Source organism: Marmota flaviventris, chromosome 16 (genome assembly GCF_047511675.1).
Source record: "Marmota flaviventris isolate mMarFla1 chromosome 16, mMarFla1.hap1, whole genome shotgun sequence".
In the NCBI taxonomy this organism is placed as follows: Eukaryota; Metazoa; Chordata; class Mammalia; order Rodentia; family Sciuridae; genus Marmota; species Marmota flaviventris.
This window is the reverse complement of record NC_092513.1, coordinates 36,004,883-36,023,389: the sequence shown is the minus strand read 5'-3', so window position 1 is coordinate 36,023,389 and position 18,507 is coordinate 36,004,883. Positions and strand designations below refer to the sequence as shown.

Genomic DNA, 18,507 nt, shown 5'->3' with positions numbered 1-18,507 from the left:
CATTCTGGAGATTTTCAGCCCCCAGGGCCAGTGAGTCTTAGGAGACCTGTGGCCTTTCCTCTGTGAAGTGGGAGAAGGGCCTTTTGTGGAGGGGCTGGGATTGGACCTCCCTTTTCTGGCAGAGTCTTTTTTTTTTTTTTTTTTTTTTTTATCAGTGAGGGTAAATGGAAGTAAAGGAACTGCACATCTCATGTACTCTGGGATTCACAATCCCAGTTTGGAGATATTCACTAGGCCCTGACCCAGCCAACCCTTTTTATCAACAGGTAGGGTAAAAATAGTGAGGGCGGGCCCATCAAACAAAGCTGAGTGATAGAATGCCAGAGGATTTGAGGTTTCTTTTTAATAGTTTTATTTTCCTTTCAGTAATTAAAAATCTTTCATTATTTGTAAAGTCAATATCTTTTCCTTGATTAGACTCAGAAGTTCTTCCTGGGCCTGCCGCCTTATCAAGTCCCCTGCTTTGTCCTGTCTCAGGGAGAGCTGCACCCACTCCACCCCTCTACCCGTCTCTCCTGCTCTAAGAATCGCCTCCAGGTCTTCATTGTTGAAATTTATTATGTTATTTTCTCCATATTATTTAATTTATTTATTTTTTGTTATCAGGGATTAAACCCAGGGGTGCTTACCCACTGATCCATATCCCCAGCCTTTTTAATTTTTATTTTGAGAGAGTCTTGCTAAGTTGCTTAGAGCCTCATTAAATTGCTGAGCTGGGACTGAACTTGGGATCCTTCTGCCTCAGCCTCCCAAACTGCTGGGATTACAGGTGTGTACCACTGCACCTGGTTCCTCCAGATTATTTTAAACTGAGCATTCTAGAAATTCATTTTTCCTGCTTTTTGGGAGGTCTGGACCTATGCTTAAAACATTTTTGCTTTTGCCAGGGTGTGATTTTCTTTCCCCTTATAGAAATTGTGTCTACCTTTTGAAAATGCATGTTCATGCAAACAAGATTCATTAACCTTCCAAGAAAGCAAGCTCTTCTTTTTCAATGCTCCATCATTTTCAGATCTGCCTCCTGGCACAGCAGCTACCCTTTCCCTGGTGAATGAGGCACAGTATCTGCTGATAAACACATCGAGTATTCTGGAACTTCAGCAGCAATTATGCACCAGGTAAGATCCCTTCCTTGGAACTAGCAAACCAGTTAACTACCTGCCCCTGGGAGTGAGGCCCAGCTCCTACCTGCAGAGGAAGGCTCTGAGGGTCAGTGAGTTCAGACTTCATTTATATATGAGCCTGCAAGGCTTAGAGAAGTCAGCAAGCCCTATTGACCAGTTCCTATTAATCTGCCTGAGGGTTCTCTTTTCCACACTTTATTAGTCAGCTTACTGTTACTATAATAAGTACCTCAGAAAAAAAGTTTTATTTTGGCTCAAAGTTTTAGATGTTCTAGTCCAGGTTGGCCCTGTTGCTTTGGGCCTGTTGTGGCACTTTATGGTTGGAGCAAAACTGCTGACCTTAGGATGGGCTAATGAAAAAAAGAGAAAGAGACCAGGGTTCCACAATCCCTTTCAAAGTTCCCGCCCTGCTTTGCCAGTGACCCTTCTACTAGACCTTACCTCTTAAAGTCTCTACCACCTTCCAATACTGCCACAGTGTGACCAAACCTTTGCCACATGGATCTTTGGGGAACACTTAAGATCCAAACTATAGTATAGCATCTTCCAATGCTCCTTCTTGACACCCTCAGGATCTTAGTGGAGAACCCCTAGTTCTCATTTCATTGTTCCATTTAATTCATTCATATATATATATATATATATATATATATATATATATATATGGTTGGACACAATACCTTTATTTTATTTTTTTATTTTTATGGGGTGCTAAGGATCGAATCCAGGGCCTCGCATGTGCTAGGGGAGCGCTCTACTGCTAAGCCACAATCCCAGCCCCTCATTGTTCCATTTCTTAACATTTGTTTTAATTAAGTTGCCATCAATTTGACCCAGTTTCATTGCCCACCCTCCTATTGTCTCCTGTCCCCTAGGATCCCTGCCCTACTTCATGCAGGCATTTTGAGGACTGAGAAGGAGTGGCTGTAAAGCTTTTAAAATTGTAATTTCAGGGGGTTGGGGTTGTGGCTCAGCGGTGGAGCGCTTGCCTAGCACATGTGAGGCACTGGGTTCAATCCTCAGCACCACATAAAATATACATAAATAAAATGAAGGGATTGTGTCCATCTACAACTCAAAAAAATATTGAAAAAAATTGTAATTTCAGGCATGCTTTATTTGTCAGTTGCACCATCAGACAGGGCTAGCACCCCTGCCTACTCATTCCCACCCAGGACTCTTCTGAGGGTCCTGACAGTGTTAGGAGGTCACCTCAGGTCTAGAAAGGGTCTTGGTTGGGCCACCCCTCACTGTTCTTTAGAGGAAACTGAAATCCCAAGATAGTCAGACTATTAGGGAAGACCCCACTCATTTTGCCAGAGCTATGATAGCACTCCTCATTCCTATTCCACTGGCCAGGGACACCTGTGCACATGCCAGGAGGACTGAAGCTGGGCCTCCTGTGACGCTCATGTGCCACGTGGTCATGTGCATGCATGTGCACACTCAAAAACAACTTAATGAAAACAGCCAACAGACCCTCCAGGGTCTCTTAAAAGATAGGTTTGTAGAAATTAAATACAACAGTCCTCCTTTGCCATAGATCAGCTTGTCCTCCTTCTGAACAGAATTGTGACAAAGTTTCAGGGTCTTGTGTGTTCACTGAGTTTTCTTGGCCCGAGGGACCCTTATTCACAAGCACTCCAACCAGGAGAGAGTGGGTCTGCAGTTGTGTGGGATTCTTGGTGTGCAAAAGATAGGAGGTGCATATAGACTTACTGCAATCCTAGTTTCTACCAGGAGGAGGCGACATTTTCCATCATCTGGTTTAGAGCAATGCTGATGAATGGCACAGGCAGTCAAAGGTGGGCCCTGACAGTGTTAAGAGGTCACCTCAGCAGTACTGAGCCCATGACTCGTACAAGGCGAGGGTTTCTGGGGCCCCTGTATGGTATTTTTTTCTGTGCTGAATCTGAAAATTCAGTGGATTTTCTCATGCACAGTGGCTTTCAGACTTATAACTTCCCCTTTTACAAAACACAAAGAAAGTGTGTATATCCCAGAATGCAAATTCAGAATCAAAGGACTTTAGAACTGCAAAGCGCTAACCCTCTCATTCAGCCGAGGAAGCTGCTGTTCTCATAGGGTGTGGGAGCTGCACATGGCTTGTGGTGAATCTAAACTGGTCCCTGGCTTTTCACATGCCCTTCATCATCCAGAAGGAATTGGTATAACCTTGATAGCCCTTCTCCCCCAGTCCTGTAGCTTTTCAGTTCTGTTTCCAGGGCAAATTCCACCATGTTCAAGGACCCTTGCCTGTGACTTAAAACAAAACAAAACAAAACAGAAGTACACAGAGTGCAAAAACCATAAATACAGAGCTCAATGGATTTTTACAAATGGCTGCATCCATATAATCCATGCCCAGATCAAATAGAGGACATAGCCCAGAAACTTCCCTTATGTTCCTCTTAGTCAACCCCACTGAGGGTCACCTCTTTTTTTAACTTTTTTACTTTAGATAGTTTTACCTGCTTTTAGACCTAATGTAATGGGATCATACCGAGTATGTTCTTTTGCCGGGGAAATGTTAAGACTTATTTTCAGTGCATTTCTCTGCGTGGGGGTGAGGGATGCATAGAGGTTCAGAGCACCATTTTGTGGTAATAAACAAAAATTCAAAACAAGAATGAAAAAAATAGCAAAGGCTGGTTAAAATTGCAGATTGGGTGAAAGTTAAGAGACTCCCTCTATGTTTCTTTATGATGTTTTAATATCCAAAAGAGTGTGTGGTCTTGGTGCTTTTGTCAATTAATCCCGTTGACAGCTGTTTGAATATCTTGTCCCACTTTGTAGAATTGGTGTTTTCTTAACCAATTTATTAATTGGAACTTTGTTCATCTGATTTCCAAAGTCCTTCATCTCTTCAACTACGTCTGCCTTTGTGGGCTGCTCCCTGGAGGTGAGACCATATCTCAAAGGGGTTGCTGATGTGTCCTTAGCACATGAGTGTCTCTTGGCCTTATTCTCTCAGGCTGGAGTAGAGTTGATAAAGTCAGGCATTGGGTGGCAGGCATGCTGAATTATTACAACAGTGCAATCATCTGCCACCCTCCCTCCACTCACCCTTTTTGGTATGTCTAAAACAGTGATGAGAATGGAAAGAAGGAATTATTCCCGATGAAAGATCTCATCTCGCGTTTCCGTGCCAATATCATTACCAATGGAACAAGGGCTTTTGAAGAAGAGAAATGGGGTGAGATCTCAATTGGTCCCTTGAGATTCCAGGTAAGTTCCAGGAAGTTCTAACATCTTTCCTCAAGGGTTGCCAGTGGCGATTGACCTCAACCCCATACCTGGGTGGTGACAGGTGGAAATCCTTGTTTCTTACTCAAAGAATCTCAGCGGAAGGACCTCAGCATTTTGGGATGCCTCTTAGAATGGTCTAACCTTTACTTCTTACGAGTGTGCAGTGGTCAGTTTCAGATAAGGAACAGAGAATGTGCCCCTAGACCATCAGAGGGCTTGGTGCGGTCTCTATGTCATCATCACATCTAGGCTTAAACTCTGTTTTCTTAGAATGTTTGTCTGTAAGAACTCATGCTCCTGAAACTTGGGTTTCTGCCATCTGGAGCACGTGGAGGGGGACTCAGAAGCCTGGTGATCCCTCGATGACCATGTTCACTCCATCTCCTCCATGTGCTCTGACTCTGTCCTCTCTGGCAGCTGGGGAGGAGATTGCATGCAGAGGGAAAACCACTGATGCCATCTCTCCCCAGGCTCTGAGCTCCTCAAATCTTTGGGTTTCAAAAACATGAGAAAGAGAAGAAGAGTCTTAGGTTAAAATCTGTACTTCACATGCTGATAAGTCCCTGTGAGATCTGACCCTACTGTCCTCTAAGCCCATCACCCCTTCTGCTCTGTGTCTCTGATATTAAACCTCTTTCTCCATCCCCTAAACAAAACAACCCACTTGCCTCTGCACCTTGTCTTTGCTGTCCCTTCTGCCTGGCATGTGGCTCCATGGTCCCAGGTCAGAGAGTACCTCCTTGGAAAGGATGGCCCTGATCCACACACTCTGCATGGTACCTGCTCATCTCATCCTTCCAGAGCATATGAAGGTGGAGACCAAAACTGTTTTGTTCCCTGCTATACCTCTTAGACCTAGAATGGTCCTGGCCTGATTAGCACCCAAGACGTAATTGTTGATGGAATGGACAGGAAAGATAAGAAATAACTAGGGTCAGAAGGATATCGCATCTGCAGAGAATGCACTCTGCTCTGCAGAGGGGAAGGAAATTGGTTTAATAATAGTAGTGTATTAGCCAGTGGCATAAACTGGCTTTAATATGGCTCCCTTGCATGCAGGCTCTGCACTGAAAGGGACCATCACCTGACCATCCAGAAAAGCACTAAATGTTTAGTCTTCATTAAAAAATTCCAGATCTGGGACAGGGGAGGGGGTAAATTACATGATATAACAAAAGGTCCCAGGGATCTCGTTTATTCACTTAAATCTCAATCTTCCTCTTGTCTTGGCAGCTGACCTTCCACCATTCATAAAGCTATCTTTTTTCTTTCTCAGATTCTGTCCTACAGACCTGTCTCTGGCTCCAGCCCTCCTGCCGTTTCTCCTCGTCCCTCCATCCTGACCTCCTCTACTCTTCCTTGTTTCCCATCATGGGGTCTCTGCTGTTTTAAAGATGCCTGCTCTTGAATACCCTGCCTGGCACAAAGTAGGCACTAAATATTTCTTATTGGCTATATGAGAGGGAGGGAGGATGAAAGGAAGAAAAGAAAGAAGAAGAAGAAGAGAGAAAACTAAACTAGAGTGGAGCACTATCAGGAACTCACCTGGAACAGATACCTGAGACATAAATACAAGGAAAACTCATTAGTCAAGGAACCTTTCTGAGATGACCTCTCCTCATGCTTTGTTGTCTGTAGGTCGCTGTTCTGAATAAACAGCAACTAATAAGGCTAAGATTTGCCTGCCCTTTGGCTCAATGATGTTACTGGTAGAAATTATTAAAAAAATACTCATACAAGTGTGCAAAGACATATTACCAGATTACTTATTGAAGTAATATTGTGATTTTGAAAAATTTGGGAATATCCTAAGTATCCATAAGGAAGTTGGTTAAGCCAATTACGACAGATTCATAAATGGAATCATGGACAATCATTAAATAATTATAGTTAACACTGTGTCTTTTAGAAGGTCTTTGGAAGTTTTTTGTTTGTTTATTTGTTTTAGTTTTTGATGGATATAATACCTTTATTTATTTATTTATCTATGTGTGGTGCTGAGGATCTAACCCAGGGCCTCATACATGCTAGGCGAGCGCTCTGCCACTGAGCCACAACCCCAGCCCATGGAAGGTATTTATTGATGATAATACTCTGTGTTGAAGCAGTTGCTCTGAGACTGGCACATCTCTTTTAGAAAGCAATTTTTTTTTTTTTTACCAGATATCATTAGTCATAAATACTTTTACACTGTTGACTTTATCATCTTACTTTGGGAAGTGGATCCTTAAACAAATCCCAACAAAAAAGAGAATTGTGTGGATTAAAACCTCTGCTGCAAAATTATTGAGAATATTTATGTGGCTCCAAAGGAGAAGAGCTAAGTTTATCAGCCCACGGGAATGCCAGGTCATCCATGGTGAAAATTGCAAAACCCGAGGATGAGGTGGTTCTTCCTGCCCTGGTGTGGAAGGATGTCCGTCGTGCATTGTGGAATAATTGGAAAGAGACCTAAGTGGCTTCTCAGATGTCAGGGTGTGTCCACACACTGCAGATGTGTGGTTGTATGCAGTTTTGTGCCAGGATCTTGGATGAGCCATAGTCCCTAAACAGTGTTTGTCCTGAGGATGGGAAGGGGAGACCCTGAGAAGTGTTTTCTCTTTTCTTCCTTCAAGCTTCTGGATTCTTTGACTTAATTTTCAATGAGTTTATATGCACAAGTTTTAAAAATACCAATTGAGTACCAGAGAAAAGACCTAAGAGGACAACATCCTAAGAAAATTATTTTCTTTGGATCTGTACTTGAAGAGGGAAAGTTTTTCTCCTTCTGCTACTTTGAGAAACTGCTTTAAGAGGGTCTTTAGAACAAAGTGACAGGATTTGTACCCAGGATGTTGTCTATTGGGGGGTACTGAGGTCTAGACCTGGGGCTGGTGGGCTCTACTGGGTCTTGATGTCCCTTCCCCAGGTGCCAGGTACAGGGAGTCTGACATTTCCTAGCTGAGGGCAGTTCTGGCTCCTGTTCCATCTCAGGGATCCTCATCTATAGCAGTGATAGTTTCCACTGTTGAGCATGATCGAGTGCCAGGCCTGGGCTTGGCATCTCAGAAACAGTGTCCGGAATCTTTGTCAAAGCCAGCTAAGCTGCTGGATGTGGAGATGAGGTTTGGAGAGATGGTGGGTCTGCTGAGCACCAAGGGCAAGCCGTGGGACAGAGGTCCAGTAGAGTACACCTTGTTTGAGTGGCCTGGGCATCTTGACTTTGGTACCACAGAGAAGTTATTTCTCCACTAGTTTAATGCCCACTGACCAGAATGTGATTGATAAGAACAGGCCAAGACACTTCCAGAGTAGGCAAGTGCTTCTAATTTTAGTGCCCATGAGCGAGCAGAGGAGGAATGGTTATAAAAAAATCCAGTAGCTGGGCTGGGTGATGTGCTTCTGTGGTCCCAGCTACCTGGGAGGCTGAGACAGGAGGATCATTTGAACTCAGGTGTTCATGGTCCATCTGGGCAGCATAGCAAGATCCTGTCTCAAAAATACAGAAACATAAACATAAACCCAACAAGCAGTAAATGAATACCTTTGCATCTTTTATGTGTGCAATCAAAGAAATATCTCACTACAGTTAAATTGTAAACTTCCTTTTTAAATATTAACATTTGTGGGGGATTTTCTTGCTATCAAAGCAGTAAAAGATCATGGCAGGCCACCGAATGTAGATGTTCTACTGCAGTATGACCTGTGTTAGGCAGTGTGGTATTACGTTTCATGTGTTTTTGTGTGATGTATGGATGTATGTACATAAGTATACACACACACTTTAAAAAATTCACTCTAAGCTGGGCGTGGTGGCACACACCTGTAATCCTAGTGGCTTGGGAGGCTGAGGCAGGAGGATTGCAAGTTCAAAGCTAGCCTCAGCAACTTAGTGAAGCTCTAAGCAAATTAATGAGACCTTGTCTCTAAATAAAATATATAAAGGGCTGGGGATATGGCTCAGTGGTTAAGCACCTCTGGGTTCTGGGTTCAATCTCTGGTATGAACCAACCAACGAACAAACAAACAAACAAAAAACCAAAACCAAAAAAAAAAAAAAAAATCCCACAAAATACTCTAATGAAAATAATAATAAATGAATAATAAATGAACAAAGTGACAGGATTTTTACCCAAGATATTATCTATTGGGCGGTAGCTGAGGCCTGGGCCTGGGGCTGGTGGGCTCTACTGGACCTTGGCATCCCTTCTCCAGGTGCCAGGCCCAGGGAGGCTGGCCAGGCCCAGGCTCCATCTTATTTTCCTTTACATTTCCTGTTTACTTCACTTATAAAACAAATATTTCCCCATTATACTTAAAAAACTTTATGCATTAATTTTTAATATAGGTCACATCCATGCAGCATAGTCTGCGTCACCTTTCTTCTCTACTATGGCCATTTATGATGTTATCAAGTTTTCCCTACTATCAATGATATGAGGGCAAATCCTCACATTTAACACTGTGTTTGCACTTCTGGTTCCTTTCTTAGGTCAAATTCCTAGACATGAAGTTTCTGGGTGAAGGACATAAGCACATGAAGGTTGTTTCTGATGGCTTTCCCTCAGTGGCCCAATGCTTACCCTCTGGGGGTTTCTCTTCTCCCAATTTGTTTTTCTCATCACTGAGTGCTTTCCTTCTTTCCTTCCTGATCTCCCAGACCAGGCACTCTTCTTTAAGTCCTTGCTTTTTGTTTTTTTTCCTCTCCCACAGTCCTGGGATTTGGACCCAGGGCCTCCTGCATGCTAGGCAAGTGCTTTACCACTGAGTTACACCCCCACTGCTACACTGGTCTTTTTCTTTTCAGTGCTAAAGAAGTAGCTTTTGGGTTAACAAGCAGGCATTTGGAGGAAGTGCCACTTTGGGCAGGAGGATTGCAAGTTCAATCTGTATGATTTCTCCTTGCAAAGTGTGATGGTCTGGTTACTTTCATGGCAACTCTGTCTTTCCCCATCTCACCTGGCAGGTTCTGGGGCCTTGTCACAGATGCCAGATGATTTGCATCGACCAGAAAACTGGGCAACGAAATCAAAATGTTTTCCAAAAACTTTCTGAGAGTCGTGAGAGAAAGGTAGGCATGACTGCAAAATATAATACCCTGTTTAAAAATCTTGGTGCATGATTGACACCAGAACTATATTTATAATAATGCCAAGTTACTTTTACCAGTGGAGAATTTGCTGCACATTCCAAGGCTGGTGTGCTAGTTTTAAGGTCCTGACCTTGTCTGTGGCTCCATCTTATTTTCCTTTACATTGGTTCCTCTTTTTTTAAAAAAAATTACGTATTTTTATGTTTGCAAATTTTGTCGAGGACATAGAGAGCATCAAAATAAATAAGGTTATTTCTTTTGTCCCAATTATTCTTTTCTTCACTGCAGTGATCTCATGGAGAGTCAAATGCCTTACTGTGAATAGAGTAATACATAGATTCAGTAAAGTTTACTATATATATATATATGTATTCCTGCCAGTTTATCTTCTTGAAGGTTAAAATGATTAAATGTTGTTGTTATAGATTCCAGGTTATAAAAGTTGAGCTAACATGTTCATTCTTAGGAACATTTGTTTTCAGTCTCATATTTTCTTTTGAGACTCTTTCTTGGTGAAGAATTCCAGGGAGCCAAGGAAGCGATCATGAAGCATAAAAGAATTCGAGAAAATTAACGGAAATAATGCAAACATTTAATCAATTTCTAACACTAAGGTGGTAGGGTAGTTCATGGTTAAATGTTCTGTACTGTGTTCATTCAAAAGCAGGGTTTTAGGGCTGGGGATGCAGCTTAGTGGTGGAGCACTTGCTTAGCAGATGTGAAGCCCTGGGTTCAATCTCTAATAGATTTTTAATAGAAATTAAAAAAGCAGGGTTATGTTCCACAGTTTTTGTCTTATACAAGTGTCTATATAGATGTGGTCTGCAGAGGTATTGCACTTGAGTGCTATACCAAGACATCTGCCCAGTTGATGAAGGCTACATCCACTGGGGATATAGTGCACACAGAGGTACCTACAGAAGGGATGGGTGGGCCCAAAGTCTCTGGTATACAGGAGTACTGTTTCTCAGCATTGTTGCACAAATCTTTTATTTTTTAAATTTTAGAATACTTTAAGATAGAAAGTTGCCAAGAGAGTACAGAGGGGATTGTGTACTCTTTACCCACATGAGCATAAGTCTTAAGGAATGAACTTGAGATTTAGTTAATTCCCAAGCCTGCAGCCTGAGAACAAAAGCATCCACAGAGGTTATGCAGGAACTAACAGATCTGGGGGTATATCATGTTCTCCTAAGGGTTCTTACTGGCTCACTTTCATTGATGGTGAACCTTAGGCAGATTTACATAATTTTTCATTTTGGACCTTCCATCTATATTTTGAGGGAACTCAGAGAGCTTAATTTATAATTTTTAATTCTCAAGGAAAAGTGCAGAATTGGCCATTTTGATTCCCAAATGACTTTTGCATTATGGAACAGAGGAAATCAGCCTGGCAGAGGTCAGAGGCTAAGGGCAGATAAAAGATGCTTCTGCAGGAAGCACAGGATGTATGAGAAATGCAAAAAGAATCACCTAGCTAGAAAGCCATGTGGGGTGACTGTAGGTAAAGGACACCTTGGAAAGAGAACCTTTGAGGTCTGGAATTAGGATTATCCTCATATTCATTGTATTCTATTATGTAACAGGTAGAACCTACCAAGTAACTTGGCCCAGTGTGTTTCTAGAGATCTAATTTTATTGTAAGGATTATTATTTATAAAGTTGATTTAACCACTAAAACAACCTAGCCTTTCTTGTCCCTGTTTTGTTCACAGGTGAACTTTGGTGTATACCTGATGCATGAATCTTTGGATTTATCTTCTCCATGTTTCCTGTCTGTGGGATCTCAGGTGCTCCCTGTGTCTAAAGAGAATGTGGAACTCCACAACTTACCTGCTCTGAAGAAACACCAGGATGTTAGCTCCTAAAATTTGTGTGCATTAATTTTCTTTCTTACAATGATTTCTGCTATTCTTAAGGTTTGGTTTAGTAGAACTTGGTCTTTAAATAAGGACAGTTCTTTTCTTTGGAGGTAAGCGCATGCTGTCTTCTGCTTTCTCTGACTTCTCACTCTGCACATCTGCAGAGGCTGCACCCAGAAGAGCAGTTCCGAGGCCTCAGGACTGAATACTGTGCCTATACCTGGTGAGGCTTTCATATATATTTGAAATATGATCTGTTGTGGTCAAAGGAAAAATTCTGTTTTAAAGGATGGTGTCTCCTTATGTTGCTCAGGTTGGCCTTGAACTCCTAGGCTCAAGCCTGCCTCCTCAGCCTCCCCAATAGCTAGAATCATAGGTGTGCACAGGCTCCAGATAAAGTTTTTATGAAATGAACTAGGACTCTTGAACCTACTATCAGTCTTTATTTCACCATTTTCTTAGGAAGAATCTTCAGCCTCTTTCCAACTTCTCTGTGCTGATGAAGGGTGTCTATGCCCACTGATCTTGAGGGCATGAGATGTCTCTGTCCTCCTGTGTATATGGTGGCAGTGGGCCCAGATTAATGACCACATTCCTTGAGGGGAGTTTTGACCAGAATATTTATATGGTGATCCAGGAACTTCCTGTTTCTCTTACTTCCTGTCCTTGACCACCATCCTTGTCCCCTTTTTAGTTGACACTTTGAGCATAGTTCACAAGTTTGAAGTTAATCAGATTAGTGCAGGGGCCAGACTGGATTTTGTCTTTTTTTAACAAGTTCTTTCTTCTGTACAAGATAACAGGAGCTAAGTGAGGTAGGATAGAGTACTGGGGGAAAAATGAGGCATTTGGGAGGGCTCTTCACATTTATGGTGTTCCTATTCCTATTTATCTCACTGAGAATCATGTTTTTAGCTCTATTTTCTAGAGGAGAAGCCAAGGTTCAAAGTAATTTGCACAAATCCACCTAGTTGGTAAGAACAGAATGGTGCTCCTGACAGGCTGTGCATAAAAAGTACTAAAGCCTATGTTTAAATCTTCATTGTTGTTGTACAGAAATAGGACTTACTTTCATGGGTCATCTCATATCTTGTGACCTTTTGAAACTTGACAATTTAGTTTTTCAAAAAAGATGTCTTTTAGAATTTGTTCATGAAAAATCATCTTACCTTGAATATAAGTGTTAATTTTTCCTTTTTCATCTCTATAAATTTTATTGCCTTTTGACTTATTGCCCCAGCTAGAATTCCAGAAATATTGAATGAGTGTCTTAAGAGTGGATATACTGCTGGGTACAGTAGCACACACCTGTAATCCCAGTGGCTCTGAGGTTGGAGGATTGTGAGTTCAAAGCCAGCCTTTGCAACTTAGAGAGGACTTAAGCAATTCAGTGAGACCCTATCTCAAAATAAAATATAAAAAAAGGGCTGGGGATGTGGTTTAGTGGCTAAGAACTTGTGTTCAATTCTCAGTACACTCCCCCACCCCCCAAAATAGTAGTTATACTTGTCTTTTCTCAATTTGGGGATAAAGTATTCAATCTTTCATTCACTGTATGATTTATTTATAGAAATCTCATAGATCAGCTCTATCATATTGAGAAGATTCCCTTTTATTCCTAGGCTGCTGGAAATTTTTATTATGAATGGATTTGAATTTTGTTAAAATTCAGAATGATTTAACTGCCTTGTGATATGATCACTTGCCTTTTCTTCTGTGGGCATATTCATGGAGGGTTGCATTGATTGATTTCCAAATATTGAAACAGCCTTGCTTTCCCAGGTAACCCTGTGGGTTTGCTTTGCTACTATTTTGTTGAGAATCTGTGTTCATGAGGGATACTAGGTTGTATTTTTCTTTCCTTGTATCGTGTGTCTTGTTGCTAAAATGTCTAACTACAAAGTGGATTTGTCTCTTTCTCTTTTCTGCTCTATCCATTTTTGATTTATGAAGCTACATTTTTTTTGGTGCATTCACACTTAAGCTTGCTGTTTTCTCAATGAACTGCTTCTTTTATGGACATATAAACTCTTTTAATTAGTAATTTTCTTTGCTCAGGAGTTCGATATATGTAATGTTGATATAGCCATTACTGAGAATTATGGGCCCCCTCTCACTAGTGAACATAAGTTCTGAAATTCTTTAAAAAGTGGCAAACTTAGTCCAGAAGTCTCTAAAATGATTATACATTATGACTCTGTAGGGTTTACTTCAAGTATACTATATGTTGCTTTTATTTTAGAAAATTAAACAATAAGAGATTAAAAAAAGCAAGTCTAATTATCTTAATAAATAAAGAAAACAATTTTGATAAAGCATCAACATTTATAAACCAGTAATTTTTTAGTAAGTGGAAGGAATATTCTGGCAAACAACACTAAATGCTGTAAAAAGTAAGTAAAAATCCCTGTGGCTTGATGGAGGCAGTTTGGGTGGCAGTAGACATGGTGGTGATTTGCGGTGCTGTGCCTGGCACAGTCTGCAGGAGTCTACCCTGTGCAGCCTCCATGACTGGTTCTTAGTCTTCTGGGGGGAACCTATGAGTTACACAATATCCTTTAATCCACTTCTTTTCCGCTTAATCTTGCAGGTGTTAATTTTGTTGTTTCTAAGAATTATGATGGATACAGAACCTGGTATCTGATTGTACCTTACTAAAATACCACCCCCCCAAGCCCATTATTGGCTGAACAGAGGAGGAGGGATAGCAGATAGTAAGGTTCTAAATATTTCAATTTGGAAAGTAGATAACTTTGTTACACCATGGTAAAATATTTGATCAAACTGTTGTCTATTGTCTTCGGAGACACCAACCTCATGCCAACGAAATGACGTGTTAGAGTAAACAATAGGAAAAAAATATCAGAATATTGGGGTTCCTTTTTTGCAGCTTCAGCAAAGTTCCAAAGGAGAGAGATAAACTTGTGCTAGAGAGAACCACATCAAGGCCACAGCCGTCGTGCTGTTAGATAAGAAATCTGAAATAATTAAGGTAGACTGGACTTCCAGAAACCTTTGAATGTGTAGTACCATAAAAACCTAATATAGCCAAAGAACTCAAAGTTCTTGATTAAACATTGTCACAGGGGCTAGGGTTGTGGCTCAGTGGTAGAGTACCTGCCTAGCATGTGTGAGGCACTGGATTCAATCCTTAGCACCACATAAGTAAATAAAATAAAGTTAAAAAAATTGTCACACAACTTTTAATATATAGAGTTGACCAAAATAAGACCCCTCAATTTTCCCCAAGAGCTTTGTATTAGCAAAAGTACCACCATCCTGGACTAAAAGGACTGAAACTATTGGAAATGTAGAAACAGAATTCTAGACCTCTTTCTTCCTTTGGGAAGAAAGAGGGACAACAAAGCTACTCAGTTGAAGAAATTGTGTATTCTGCAGAGCACAACCCCTTTTCAGAAGTGGCCAATGCAGGTTATGGAAAGGAAAAAACTTTCAGAGGTTGGATCCCAGCTCACAGAGAACAATAAATTGATACAGAAATAATATGCCCATTGTGGGAAAAGTAGAAAATACAGCTGAGCAAAAAGAGAAATAACCTCTGAAGCTGCCACCCTGTCAGAGGAACATAAGACCCTGAATGCTTTGTGCCTAGGATTCTAGACATTTCTCTGTGCAAATACTAACTCCTGTCCTTTATTGTGTCTTTTCTTAATGCTTATTTTCCTCTGTTCTTTATTTTTGATGGTCTCTCCAGGATTCTTGCAATAAGCTCAGTTCTTGTGGACTTTCTGGGCAGCTCTTTAGGAGATAAGTGCCTGGTTTAATCATCCCTTTGAAATCTCGTCTTGCTGTTGTTCTGGGCTCCATGCATGTACCTGTCATCTCCTCCTAGTCGTCTCACTAGCTATAGTCAATGAGTATTTATTGATTGTTGTGATGATCACCATGCTTGGTGCTGGGGACAAAAAGATGCATTTGATACCTACAGCTCCTACAGGACATCTGAGGAGCTGTCAGATGACAGTTGAGCAGAAACCAATAAAATAATTAGTCATTTATTACAACATTATTCTCATGAGGAAAACCACCTTTTCTGTAACTTGCTTTGCTGTTTGGAAATTAGAGTGAAACACTTAAAACACACTGTTTAATTGTTCATTCCGAAATGTATCATATGGCACACAGTAATGGATTTGTTTTATTGTTTGTTAACACTTTTTATTTTTCAAATAAAAATTCTGTCATCATAAAAACAAACAAACAACCCCCCTGCCCCCACTGTTTGGTCCCTAATTTAAGAAAGAACATATAAACCTGTTGAAATATGGTTTCTGCTAAGAAGTCCCAACTGAATAAAAATGCTTATGTTGAATTCATAATAGTTGGACTCTTCTAATATGTTTTGCTTGTGGTTCAAATTAGCTGGTTCAAAAATAAAGTTACTTAATGATGTGAGTCATTAATTCATTCAGCAACATTTAATTCTGTGGAAGCTGATAGCTTCCCACTCGGTTATAAAATGTGGAAGAAAACAGATCATTTGGTGAAGTGGCAGAGCAGTATATTGGAATTTTGACTGTAGTATTTAAAATTGATACATACAAAAAAGTATTCTTCTCTATACATTAAAACGTACTTATTTCCTTAACAGAGCTTGTTAATTTCAATATTTGTGAATGAAAATTGATAATGCCTTATGGAACTTTAATTCTTGCAACTCTATGGGATAGGTATGTAATCTTTACATTTTGTAAATGAGGAAACTGAGGCTTAGGTTAAGTGACCCACTTAAGATCAGGGAACTTGTACATAGCAGGGGTGAGATTTGGGCCCAGGTTGGTCTCTTCACTGTTGTGCTAAACTGGCTGTATCTTTGTAAGTGTGGGAACTGTTCTAAGCCCTACAAGTGTGTTAGATCACTTGATCTTCTTTAACACATGTATGAGCAAGCTACTACTGCTATCAATCATCTCATTTAGAGATGAGTAAACTGAGGCACAGAAAGGGTAAGTCACTTGTCTCTGGTTCTTGAGCTGGTAAGTGGTGAGGCTGGGATTTGAACTGGAGCCTCTAATTCAGGTGTCCATGCTCTGTTCACCTCACTCATGGAAAGCTGCTATTGTTTAATGAATGAACAAATTGCTTTCCTTTTTACATACCTCAAAAACATGATAAAAAGCATCAGTAAGAGATTTGATCAGGAGCTGTAAAGGCCCCTGTACCTCCCATTTTCCTGGATTGTGAGAAAAGGAAAAGCCACATATCTTGCATTCAGGGAGCTTGGTGGTTCATATAGGTCAGCAGAGGGCTGGAGATCCAGCTTTAGCAGATGTCCAGGGGCAGGGCTTGTGTTAGTCAGGTTTTCATCTCTGCAATCAAAATACCTGACAAGAACAACACAGAGCAGGAAAAGTTTATTTCCTGGTTATAGAGATTCAGACCATGGTTGACCAACACCACTGCTTGAGGCCTGAAGTGAGGCAGAACATCATGGTGGAAGGGTATGGTACAGGAAACCTGCTTAGCTTGTGGTAGATGGGAAGTGGAGGTGCAGGAGGGACTGGGGACAAGATAAATCCATCTACGATTTGCCTCAGTGGCCTACTTCTTCCAAATAGGTCCCACCTCCCCATAATCCATTCAGCCAGTATTGGGTCAATTCGTGGATGAAGTCAAGGCCCCTGTGATCTAATCACCCCCTAACAGCTGCACCTCTGAACCTTGGTGCATTGGGGATCATGCTTTCAACACAAGACTTTGGGGGACATTCCAAATACAAACCATAATAGTTTGGGAGGGGGAAGGATAAGAAATTCGCACTATGATAGAGCAGTGTCATCTGTGGGGGAAGCAGGAAGCTAAGTTTGAGCTTTCCTGTACACTTCCATCCATAAGTTTCTGGCCTCCAGGGTCCTTGGCAGGGGAGATGACGTGTAATTTGGGAGCATGCCCCAAACTTTCTGCAGTGGTGAGGGAAGTTAGGTGCTGGAAAACTGGCTCCAGTGAGTGGCATTTGCTCTTTAGTGACCTTGCCTTGATTAGAAGAAAACATCAGGACCAATTATGCCCCATCTTTATCAACTTTCCTTTATCTAAAACAAGGGTGGAAAGTTGCTGAGGAGAGCACCAGCTACAGGATCTAGTGTGTAGAGATCCTCTGTTGGAACCAAACACTGGCTGGTACCTGAAGAGGGTCCTAATACAAAGGTCCTGCCATGCACCCTAGTAGCAGCAATATCCTTCACTGGGCACAGGGTATTCTGAGCACCCCAGATCATTGAGAAAGGCTGGGGCTCTTTCTTCCACAGGGAAAGGTTGCAGGTGCCCTTGGAAGCAGAAGGAAAGCTAGGATGCACCTGGCAACATCTTGCAATCTGTCCTTTTCCAATCTCTTCTCATGCTGATGAAATTAACTTCTACATATTTCACTGTGCAGATCCCCAAATTAATATCATGGCACATACTACTGTTTAGAAGTGAGTTACTATGTCTCACTTGAAAAGTGAGGAAAACCACAGTACTTATCTTATAAAATTGTTTTAAGAATTAAAGGAGACATTTTGTGTTTAGTACAATATCTTAAAATTATTAAGTCATAGGAAGCCAGGTCTACCACCCAGTGGCAGCATTAGGTCAGTGCAGATTTTCATGTCTTCAGGAGATTGAAAACTAGTTCAAATGGGATCAGTAAATCTGAACAGAAGACTGACACACAGTATGGCATTTTGGACTCTGCCTGGCTTCCTGAATGGACCAGATCTGAGAAAATTTTCATTACTGAAGTTGCCATCCTTTAAAAGTTAGTTCCTGAGTTATTTCTCAGATTACTTTTCAACCTACTTTGCATCCATCATTCTTTGGGGGTCTCCTATTTTCCTTAGGATTTTTTTTAAATGCTACTTTTAATTGGGTATTTTGCCAGGTCTGTCTGTTTCTTTCTTGTATGTATGACTGTGCTCACACACACAGATATATACAGAGAATGGTTAGTATATAACAAGCTTATATCTAGCATAATGTAAGGTAGCATAACATAAGCATATGCAACTCCTTGGCGCTCTGCACAGGAACATGAAGGCCTAGAGAGAGCTGGCCCAGCGGCTCTGGTTGCCATCTATGGCCTACACCTTTGCTCTTTCAACCTCTGAGCCATGAACCTCAGAAGTGTAGAAACCTTAGCCTATACACCCAAATGTCGTCACTCTTCTGTAAACAGCTACCTTCTCAGGTTAGGGGTGAA

The 18,507-nt window shown here is 41.2% G+C and overlaps 1 protein-coding gene across 1 annotated transcript in view; it reads left to right on the top strand.

The window, feature by feature from the left end:
• The window catches only part of Mocos (molybdenum cofactor sulfurase), a 48,694-nt gene extending 37,167 nt beyond the window's left edge, over window positions 1–11,527 (top strand). Inside the window, exons 12-15 of the mRNA XM_027935752.2 lie at window positions 1,013–1,118; window positions 4,214–4,352; window positions 9,319–9,423; window positions 11,160–11,527. Of these exons, the coding sequence (XP_027791553.2) occupies window positions 1,013–1,118; window positions 4,214–4,352; window positions 9,319–9,423; window positions 11,160–11,312 (503 nt within the window). The 3' untranslated portion in view covers window positions 11,313–11,527. The remainder of the gene's footprint in view (window positions 1–1,012; window positions 1,119–4,213; window positions 4,353–9,318; window positions 9,424–11,159) is intronic.
• The last annotated feature ends 6,980 nt before the right edge of the window (window positions 11,528–18,507 follow it).